Here is an 11,437-nt window from a genome sequence, read left to right as displayed (position 1 = left end):
ATGCACAGCCCGAATAGAATACTATATACAATATTTTCATCAGCAAACTGTTATTGGTGCTGCTGTTGCTGCTGCAACAAGAGTTAAATCGATTAATCGGCTTTTCTTATTGCTGAAACAAATCAATTACCGACAATAAAACTATTTTACATGCATATATATATGCGCACATATATATGAATATGCATATATATATGAAAGTGTGAACCTTGGATTTTTGTGCAGATTCCACCTTGGCCATTGGTTGTTGAAAATATTGCAAAATTGGACAAACCCTTTGCGACTTTGTACGACATAGAGAGGTCGTACCCACAAACAGTATTCGGAAGGAAAGCACCATCAGCGAAGATGGTACTTCTTCCAGTACCACGCAACCTCAAAGGTGAGATCTGGACATAATTAAAAAAGTGCATAATTGATTTCAAATAGCGAAAAAAATAACATGAAACACATAATATAATAAGTAATTTAAATATGTTTGAAATATTCGCAATGTATATGTCTATATATATATCGGCTTCCCTTTCTTTACAGAAATAACTCAGATATTTCTGGTGAGGAGCAAACTGCTGTGCAAGAGCCTAAAAGCCAAAAACCGGTACAGTGTGCTTCGAGTAGAGGTGCCTCACCAAGGAAAAGCATTATTCCGACTTGTAAATTAAAAGGCACCGCACAGAAGATCAAATATCGTCGCAAACAGGAACCAGTGGTTCCTGTACACATTAGTAGCACCACCAGCACCACTCAGTTTCATCAAACAGCACCGGCCGTGGAGCCGTCCATTGCAGACTCACCATTAGCCAATAGTAAAAATAATAATATCTGGAGTCGGTTACTGCGCCAGTTCTCAAATAGCACCATAACTGGCAGAACGGTGGTCAACAGTAGTCGGAGTGCAAGGGAGGTGCAAGAGGAGAGAACCGAGACGACATCAACCAGAGGCAATTCGTCCATCGTTGAGGGACTTAGCCTCGAGGCAACGGACACTGCCGTTGCAGAACATAATGAGGAAACAATGGATAATGATGCGCAGCCGTCAGCAGATGCAGTCAATAGCCCGAAAAATCGAGACGCTGGTGTAGTATCCGCGGATAAAAGCAAAAACATGCCAGCCAAGGCTGTTGTGTCCCCGTCGCCGTCCCCAACAGCGTCTGCTGCTGCTGCAGATGCCAAACCGAAACCGCGAGTGGAATCGAATCGAAAATCGTCGTCTGACACGGGACTGGAGCCAGCGGTAAAGCAACAATCGTCGACGGGGCCCCAATCGATGACCAGCGGAATGCCTTTCAAAGCGCCAAGCGGCAAGGGAGCAAAACCAGCAAAGGGGACTAACAATAATGTGCAGCCAATACGCTTTGTGCGGAAGAACGTTGAGCAATCGAACCGAAATGCCAACCCGTTGCAGTTTGAGGAGCTAGAAACCGAGTTTCCACGCGATTACGATGACAACATTGAGGTGCTATCGCGCGAAGCTGAACGTTTGGAGGAGACATTTCGTACACCGACCCGATCGAATACTACTGAAGCGGCCAATCATCAAGTAGCTGGGATTATTGACACCATCATTAACGAGGCGTCGCGCAGTGTGAAGACTGAGAAGACTCAAACTGATGTGCCATCCAAGCCAGCCAATAAACAGCCAAGCGGTGTTAAGCGCGTTGGCTTCTACGTCGAGGAGAAGCACGATGGCGAGGGACTCCATGATGAAAGTCAACCAAAGGTTTTCGCGGACTCGTCCAAGCAATCGGAGCGAGGCGAGGGAATTGCCGGCGATGCAACTGTTGCTGGTACAGAGTCATCGGTGGCTCTGTTGCCATCATCGGCACTCACCACATCGGCCACCTCGTCAGTGACGTCCCTGCAGAAAGAACGTAAAAGCGATGAGGATGATGATCCGATAGCATTGTCGCCATGCACACGCTTCTTCAAATACGACATAGAAGTGGGTCGTGGTTCCTTTAAGACCGTTTATCGCGGCCTAGACACTCTAACCGGAGTGCCAGTCGCCTGGTGCGAGTTGCTGGTATGTAAATAAAATTAAATACATAATGAATTTGGAATTTGTAACTATGTAAATATGTCTGTTTTTGCAGGATAAACAAGTGAAGAAAAGTGAACGCACTCGATTCCGAGAAGAAGCGGATATGTTGAAGAAATTGCAGCATCCAAACATTGTGCGATTCTATACGTATTGGGAGTTTCCTGTTGGACGCAAAAAGAACATCGTACTAGTCACCGAACTAATGTTATCTGGTACTTTAAAGTCGTAAGTAAAAATGGAGCTAATCAGATCAATCATTGAATGAACCATTTATTAATCGATACATAATCGATTGCATTTGTATTTGCAGGTATTTAAAACGATTCAAAAAAATACACCCAAAGGTATTGAAGTCATGGTGTCGTCAGATCTTAAAGGGTCTTAACTTCCTGCATACTCGTCAATTTCCTATAATTCATCGTGATTTGAAATGTGATAATATTTTTATAACTGGCACCACTGGTAGCGTTAAAATCGGTGACTTGGGACTGGCAACTCTAAAAAATCGGTCCCATGCTAAATCTGTGATTGGTACACCTGAATTTATGGCACCCGAGATGTACGAGGAGCACTATGATGAATCGGTGGACGTTTATGCATTTGGCATGTGCATGTTGGAGATGGCCATATCCGAATATCCTTACAGCGAGTGCAAGGGCCCAGCCCAGATATACAAGAAGGTCATATCTGGCATTAAACCGGCTGCCCTCTCCAAAGTCGAAGATCCCAATGTGAGGGACATCATTGAGCGTTGCATTGAGCTGAAAAAGGAAGATCGTCCCAGATGCAACGAACTGCTCGAATCTGAATTTTTCGATGAGGACATTGGCATACGTGTGGAACCGACTGCCTCGGAGCAGTTCCTCTCGGATCCCAGCATCAACATTATTGAGTTTCGTCTGCGATTTATGGACCCAAAGAAACGCTCATCACGCCACAAGGAAAACGAGGCCATTCAGTTTGAGTTCAATATAGATCACGATGAGTACGAGCAAATTGCCCAGGATATGATGAAGGAGAACATCATATCGGAGGATGATTCAAGGGCAGTGGCGCGCCTGCTCAAGGTGCAGGTTGTATCGCTGCTCAAGGAACGCACGCAGCGCCAAACCGAAATTAAGCTCCAGAAAAAGCTGGCCTTGCAACAGCAGCAGGAGAGCTTGCCCACAAATGTTGAGGAGGAAGACGACGAGGAGGATGAGTCCGACGACGAGGAGGATGGAATTATTATAACGGAACTGCCGACCAAGCTCGAAATGCCAAATGTCGATTCGGAGACAAGTCTGGGTACCAACACAAGCAGTACCGATCCACAGAAAATGGTACCAAGATCCACCAATTCCATTCAAAACGGTGGCGCTCAATTGCAACAGCAGCAACAACAACAGCAGCAACAACAACAGCAGCAACAACAACAGCAGCAACAACAACAGCAGCAACAACAACAGCAGCAGCAACAGATGCCCCAGTCATTGCCAGGACAGCAGACAGTAATCGCTGCACCCGCTGCGATGGCTCAGGTTCAGCAACATCAGACGACAGTTCATTACATACAGAACCCGCAGATGGCCTCATATCAACAGAATACGGCCAACTCCATGCAGGACATTGCGAATGGACATGGTCAGGTTATTTCACCCACAGGCAATCAACAACAACAGCAGCAGCAACAACAGCAGGCAGTTCAGCAGCCAGTGGTACAGCTACAAGCAGCGCAAGCGAGCGTGCCGCCATCGCAATTGTTGCCCCAACAGGTACAGGTGCCGGTGCAGGTGCAACCAGTTGCAGTTGCCCAACAGCAACAACAACCTGCTGCTATAATTCAACCGCAGCAACATCTGGTCGAACAGCAGAATGTACAGCAAATACCCTTGCAGCATCTGCAGCAAATTATGCAAAACAATGTGCCGGCAACGGATCTTGTGCAGCAGCAACAGCAGCAATATTATCAACAGCAACAACAACAGGCACAGGCGCCGCTTGCCATGCATCAAGTGCAGATTTCACAGCAACAGCAGCCGTATGCACTACAACAACAGCAACAGCAGATGCAACAACAACAGCAGCTGCCAGTATCACAGCAAGCAATGCCGCAGCAGCATCAGTTGCCACCACACAATCAGCAACCCATTCCAAATCAGCCCATACAACAACAAGCCATACAACAACAACAGCAACCCATTCAGCAACAACCTATGCAACAACAACCTATCCAGCAACAACCCATACAACAACAGGCAATTCAGCAGCAACAACCCATACAACAACAGCAACCCATTCAACAACAACCTCTTCAGCAACAGGCAATGCAGCAATCAACTATGCAGCAGCAGCAGCCCATTCAACAACAAGCACCCATGCAACAGGCACCCATGCAACAAGCAGCCATACAACAACCACCCATGCAACAGCAACCAATACAACAACCAACCATGCAACAACCGCCCATACAACAAACAACAACACAACAGCAAATTCTTCAGCAACATCACTTGCAGCAGCTGCATCAGCAGCAACAATTCGCTCAACAGCAGCAGCAGCAGCAACAGCAGCAACAACAACAACAACAGTTCCTTCCAAATGTATTGGCGCAGCCACATCAAATGACGATGCAACATCCACTGGTTGCCGGTGCTGCACAAATCATGTCGCAACAGCAGCCGACAACTATGCTAATGCAAGGGCAAATGCAGGTGCCCGCGAACATGCATCCACAAACTCTTCCGACTCTATATAATCAGGCTCAGTCGGTGCAACAGCCACAACAGCAGCAGCAGCAACAGCCACAGCAAATTGTTCAGCCAATTGCAAATGTTGCTGATGCTCAACAGCAGCAAGCCCAGCAACTAGTTAACTATGCAGCCGCCTCCAGCCAACTGCAGCAGCAACAGCAGCCATTCCTACAAAATCCACAGCAGCCAATGCAGCAACAAATACCATTGGAGCAGCAGCTGCAGCAGCTATTGCATGGTCAACCACAGGCTCAAATCGTGCAGCAGCAACAACCGCAGCAACAGCAACAACCACAGCAGCAGCAACAACCACAGCAGCAGCAACAACAACATCAACAGCAGCAGCAACAACAACATCCACAGCAGCAGCCACAACAACATCCACAGCAGCAGCCACAACAACATCCACAGCAGCAGCAGCAACAACCCACACAACCATTAGCTGAACAACAACCAATACAACAACAACAGCAGCAGCAGCAGTTACCGAACATAGCCATAAATCAACAGGCAACATCTGTGGCCCCGGAGCATGCAGCAGTTGCTGCTCCAAGCATTGAGCCGCAACAGACACCAGCCAACAATCCTGCAGACGCCGAAAAGGAGCAAAAACAACAGCAGCAGCAACATGCTGGATCACGTATGCAGAAGCCGCGTCGTTCCAATCGTAGCGGGAACGAGCGCATACCAAAGCTGAGCGTGACCAGCGTGGATGACGGCAGTGTCATTAATTGCCATATGGAAAACAAGCTGAAGACGATAACATTTAAATTTGACATTAGCGATGTAAATCCAGTTGAAATTGCCAACAAACTGGTAAGCACAAACAACCATGCATTAAAATAAAACAATCAAATTCTAATGCTCCAACTCCAAATTGTTACAGATTGCGCAAGATTTACTGTCCAACTGTCAAAATACCGTATTTGTAGAGATGATAAACGATATTGTTGAGCAGGTTAAGCAGAATCCACAACAAATTCCAATTCCAACCACTTATCGACGCAACATTGAGAAGGTACTTTAACTTGCAACTAATCCTAACTAACTTTTTCTGTTCTGAATTATGACAAAGAAAAAAAAAACATTTTTTTTTGTAAAATGCGTTCCGACTTGTGGTTCGATTCACATGCTCTCTAAGGCTTTGAAGATTTTGATATGGAGCGCATCTGTTTCAGAGTTTATTCACAGCCTTCATATTCCAGCGGACCAGTTAAGCCAATTGTGGAATCTTATTTACTAAACATTGATTTGATTAAATGGAGAGCACATATTTAAGAGATACGATTTCTCAGTAACATCAACGGGATAACCAAAAATATATATATATATGTATAAACCTTAAATGTTCTCATGCGAGCTAATCCAGAAGTCAAATGAAATGAAATGTTTAACTTGATTGTATGTTGTATATCTCTACTACTTTAAAATAAAACAGGTCCGTCACGCGTCTCTAACTCGACAGCGTTCCACATTTAGAACACATCAAAGACATAGATCTGTAAGTGTTAAGTGCACTTTTAAGGGCTTATATTATCTCGTATATACTACATACATACTATATATATAGTTTAAAACGCGAACTTCTTTCTTTACTTAATAGGATTATCATTTCACGTTTTCGCCGATGTATATGTAAATATCTATATTTTTTTGTTTTGTTTTCAAGATGTTCGAAGCTGCCTTTAAATTTCTTATTCATATTGATACAAAAAACTAATTAAGAAAACGCACTCATGCACACTATCAACTTTTCTTTAAAAACAAACCAAAATGTATCAATTACATTGAACCGAACATTTCAGGATATATTTTACTTTCGCTTTTGACAGTTTGAAAGTAGTCTCTCCGCTTAGTCTCAATTGGCACCTAATATATTTGAAAAATTCTGTTTCGTAAACAATTTTCTAATATCTACATAAGTAAATTTATTTAGCAATAAGTATTTGATTTGAAAAGCAATTGATGCTAGGAAAATGATTTATATTGGTGTCAATTGTAAATTATCTGGATCGAATTTTCAAATACTCTGTTTTGTTTTTTAATACCCTTGAAATGTATTTTTATTTTCTATATATTTTATGCTTATTAGTTCACCGGCGTCTATTAGTCAAATTTAATTTCAAAACTGACAAAAACAAAATGATAGAACAAATATATTCGGAGATCCGATGAATAAATACCCTTGCAGAGAGACGATTGAACCAGTTAACGATTTTCCAAATTCTGTCCGATTGTTTTTATAATATTATATTTTTCGAACAATTTTTACTTATCGTTAGTTTTCTCATTTTACAACTCAGAACTTGTTAATAAGCAAATATATCTTTTGCAAGGGTTTAGAAAATTAAAAAAAAAAAAAGAAGAAAATGTTAGATTTATTGATATGTAAAAAAGTATATAAATATCATTTCAACGAACCAATTATTTTAGCGGGATGAAACCGCGAGCGACATCACTAAGATGTTCGAGCCTTCAGCACAAGGCACGGATTCAAATGGAGGAGCCGCCGATGCCGCGGGAACTGAACAATCCGCCACTGGTGAGATAAAAGGGCGCGAGTCTTCTGCAACCCAAAGCAATGCCGAATTGCAACTGAATGCAGCAACGCCACCAACAACCACTTCAACCATCTCGTCCTCCTCGACAACCTCTAGGGATGCGGGCAACAACAGCAATGACGTGACAATAGGCTCTGCTTCGGCCTCACGCAAAACCAGCACTGCCTCGGAATATACATCGCTGTCGATTGACTATATGCCGGATAACGCCATTACGCCCACAGGCAATGAGCCATTTCAGCCATTGGATGGCGGCGGCGGTGGCTTGGAAAAGCCAAACTCCGAGCAGAAAGCACGCAGTCTGGCGATAAGTCGAGTCCAAATGCTATTGGAGTCAACGCGCAGCGAAGCAAAACCGAGAAGCTTGAATTTGCCATTGAATCGTCAATTGAAGATTGTGGATGATTTAAAGCACACCCGTAGCTTGGATGACCTCAGCGAGGTGAACATTACATTCGAGATGCCAGCCAGCAGCAAGGCGGGCAAAAAGGCTCGCGACCTTGCCAAAGCGAATGCCGACAAATCCAAAGAGACGGCCGCTCAACTGGGCGCAGTGCAGCCACCCGGTGCCACCAATACACTGGAACAGCTAAAAATCGAACTGGAGAATATAACGCATGCGCATGCATTCGCCTCAGCCGTTGTTGCCTCCATCAATAGCAGACCCGGCACTTATCAAGCCTCGCCGGCAATTGCATCGATGAAAGCCTTGTCCGCCCAGCAGCCGGCGCAAACTGGTCCAGAGACAGTGGTTGGTAGCAAAAAAACAAAAAAAAAAAAATGAACAACTTTGTTGTGTTTTTTTTTTTATCGTAAATCGTAGTCGGTTTTTATCTTTGCCTCTTAATTTATGTATTGTGTAGATTTGCGTATCTATTGTTTTAAACACACACACACACACAACCATAATAAAAGTACAGCTTTTTGTTTTTATTGTTAATAATATTCATATTTAAGCTGGCGTCCTTTTGAATTACTAAGTGCGAAACATTTTGCAAAGCTCTAACTAAAGTCTTTTAAATAGTATAACATTTTGGTACTGGCCTCATTAACCCTTTGCTCATTTGCTCCATACTCTCTCTCTTAGAATCAATTCCATAAATGTTGTCAGCATTCTATTTACGTAGAATTTGCAGCAGTGCCTGGATTACAATGGAATTGTCACCAATATTGTTTTTTTTTGTTTTGTTTTACTTATTACATTTATATCACAACTCTGTAATCAAGAAATTATCTTAAAACAATAATAACGAACTCATTCGCACTGGTTTCGGTATTGCTTTATTTGTTTTACTTTTGCTGTTGTCAACCGAAATGATTGCGAGTTTTTTTTTGTTTTGTATTAAGTAATTGAAACTTGTTCACCAATTTATCGAATGGCTTTGAGTAATATTATTGTAGTTGTTGTAATGTTGTTTGATTTAATTGTTTATTATTTACTAACGCTTTACGTTTTTGGCCAGCCTTAACTGTTTCTGTGTTGCGCTTGCTCGCAAGTTTGCTGAGGAGTTTATTATGTATTTAATCCGACTCCAATCGTATATTTTAATGTACAGGTCACCAAGTCAAGCAGCGTGGGTGGTGGCAGTGGATCGGCGGCCTCGCTTGGACAAAATACACCCACCGCAGTTCTAAACTCGGCACGTGGCTCATCCGTTTACAACTCGCGACGCACTTCCATCGACAACAGTCTGGGCTCCGATATGCAACTGCCAGCATCGAATCTAAACATTAACCACGAGACTCCGAGCCAGGTCGTTGACAGCATAGCTAGTGTTGAGACTGGTGGCACCGACAAGAAACTGACCAAACAGGAGAGCTTGGATAAATTGTCAAATACTTTGAGTGTGGGCGGCGATGCCAAGAATGCTAGCAATGGAGCACTTAATCAAAACTCTATAGCCGATCTGGAGAAAAAATTGGCTGCCCTGCGCAATGTCGATAACACTGAGGAGGTGAAGCAAATGCAATCTACATTGCCATTTCATTATTTTTAATGTCTCTTTAAATCTCAAAATTTGCAGGCGCCAAACGTTGCGACAAATGTGGCCGCTGCTGCCAAAGCAGCTGATGAACCCGTGCCGGTTGTCAATGCACGCAAAGTGTCCCGATTCAGCGTGAGTCGAGTGCAGGAGCAAAAGACTGCCATGGACGAGGCGACACAGAATCAACTGAAGATCGATCTGCAGGTGGCAGGCCTTGCTGCTGGGCAGGGACATAACTTTAATGCCATGCAAAATGGCAGCGCTGTCAACACACCCACTGAGCTAATTAGTTCACCCATACAGAACGTTCCGATGGCCATTAATGGCATCCAATTGATTTATCAGCAGCAAGCCGCACCGCCAGGCGTCGGTGTGGGCGTGATGGTGCCACAGACTCAAGTTGGTGCTACGACTCAGCCGTCTAGTCTTCAAATGCAGCATCCGCAACAACAGCAGCAGCAGCAGCAACAACACATGTATTCAAATATGCCGCAGCTTCATCAGCCACCAATAGGCACACTTCCGCAAATGGTAAATGCTGTGCAGCAACAACAAATACCCTTGCAACAAATGTCACAGCAGCAAACTCAACTCATTGCTCAGCAGCAACAGCAGCAGCAGCAACAGCCAATTTTGTTGCAACAGCAGCAAGCTGCACAACAGTTTACATTACCCACATCACAGTCACAGCAGCAGCAGCAGCAGCCGCAGCCACCGCATGCAACACAGCAGTATTTGCAGGCGCAGCCCGATCAAATGCATCAGCTCTCACCCCTGATGATGGCCATGGGCGTTGGCGTTGGACAACAGATGCAGCCACATCAACTGGGTATGCCAACTCACCAACTACTTACACAGCAGCAGCAGCAGCAGCAACAACAGCAGCAATCCATGTATATGGCGGGTCAGCTGCTGCAACAGGCGCCTCTGGTAGGAGCACAGCAACCAGCCCAGACCATGCAGCATGTCCTGCAGCCGCTGTTCAATCCAGCCGTTGCTGAAGGTAAGTTTTAAGTTCTATCTATATATATATATATATTGATCTTTAATTATATTCGAATTGCAGTTGCTGAGGAGCCCGTGTCACTGGCAGCCACTCATCCTCATCTGTTGCCAAGCGATATTCAATCGGTACGCAACTAGTTGCAATATGCATTTCAAACTAAATTAATATGATTATGATTACAGGATATAAAGCATAATCTGGACTCGTTGGTCAATCAGTTGTGCAATTCACGTTTGGGCACAAACCAACACCAGCGACTGCTGCTACTACGTCAGCGGCAGCTGATTGAGGAGGACGAACTGCGTTTGAAGCACTATGTTGAATATGAAAAGTTTCAGAAGGCACTGCGCCAATGTAAGACGCAATTCCATCAAAGTAAAGCGCATGTTGTAATCATTTTTGTTTTCCCTGTGTATCCGGTTAGCTCTTAGCACAAACGCTCCAACTACAACCGCATATTATTCTCCAGCCGCTGCACCGGTTCAAACGAATTTGACAGGACCAGCAGCAGCAGCAGCCGTGGTAGCGCCACAACCACAACCAGCATCATCAACAGCTACACCAGCAGGCTCTACAAATACATAGATATGAGAATCCGTGTAAAGATGTTACGGTTGTCGTTTCCCGTATTCATGACAAGTCATTAACATTGCTAGCACCCAAATACTGTTCGGCAACGGAACTGGCATGATTTCGATTTTGATAAATTATTAAGTAAAAACTTGTCGAATTATGTTTTTTGGGATTGTCTGTAAATATGTAGTCACACAGTTTTCAGTTGATTTGCCATTGTTTAGCTTTTTGTTTTGTTCTTATTTTTGTTTTTGATTTTTTTTTTTTCATTCTATTCCTATTTCTTATTATGCAATGCTGTTTCCTCTCATTTGTTTCTAAATCAAAATGAAGTTTTGAATTATTTTATTTAAGCAAATTGTAAATTTGATTAGCGCTAAAGTGTAAATAAATATTTCAATAATATCATATACACTCATACATCAATATACATACTTATTATTATATATATACATACTATATGTTTTAAACCATTCAGTGATTTATGTTTTGCGTAGTTACTAAATAAATAAACTTTTATTGAACTTAAACTGAATGCG

At 43.4% G+C, this 11,437-nt stretch overlaps 1 protein-coding gene across 1 annotated transcript; it reads left to right on the top strand.

Moving 5' to 3' along the window:
• The first annotated feature begins 256 nt into the window (after positions 1-256).
• On the top strand, positions 257-11,433 carry LOC6556968. Its single transcript, XM_043215335.1, has 13 exons — positions 257-382; positions 535-2,023; positions 2,094-2,266; positions 2,352-5,082; positions 5,122-5,589; positions 5,660-5,791; positions 6,212-6,274; positions 7,207-8,085; positions 8,891-9,289; positions 9,359-10,322; positions 10,386-10,450; positions 10,508-10,679; positions 10,750-11,433. Exons 2-13 carry the CDS (start codon positions 1,016-1,018, stop codon positions 10,908-10,910), a joined length of 7,215 nt encoding a protein of 2,404 aa, XP_043071270.1. The 5' UTR covers positions 257-382; positions 535-1,015; the 3' UTR covers positions 10,911-11,433.
• The last annotated feature ends 4 nt before the right edge of the window (positions 11,434-11,437 follow it).

This window comes from Drosophila grimshawi, unplaced genomic scaffold (assembly GCF_018153295.1).
Source record: "Drosophila grimshawi isolate 15287-2541.00 unplaced genomic scaffold, ASM1815329v1 contig_44, whole genome shotgun sequence".
Lineage (NCBI taxonomy): Eukaryota > Metazoa > Arthropoda > Insecta > Diptera > Drosophilidae > Drosophila > Drosophila grimshawi.
Note: the sequence above shows the minus strand (reverse complement) of the source record. Positions and strands in the feature narration are given on the sequence as shown.

Excerpts from the sequence above, each read along its gene's own strand:
- LOC6556968 (XM_043215335.1), top strand. The coding sequence starts at position 1,016 with ATGGATAATGATGCGCAGCCGTCAGCAGATGCAGTCAATAGCCCGAAA. Across the intron at positions 5,083-5,121 it reads AACCACAGCAGCAGCAACAA|CAACAACATCCACAGCAGCA; the intron begins CCACAGCAGCAG and ends CAGCAGCAGCAA. Across the intron at positions 9,290-9,358 it reads ATGTCGATAACACTGAGGAG|GCGCCAAACGTTGCGACAAA; the intron begins GTGAAGCAAATG and ends CAAAATTTGCAG.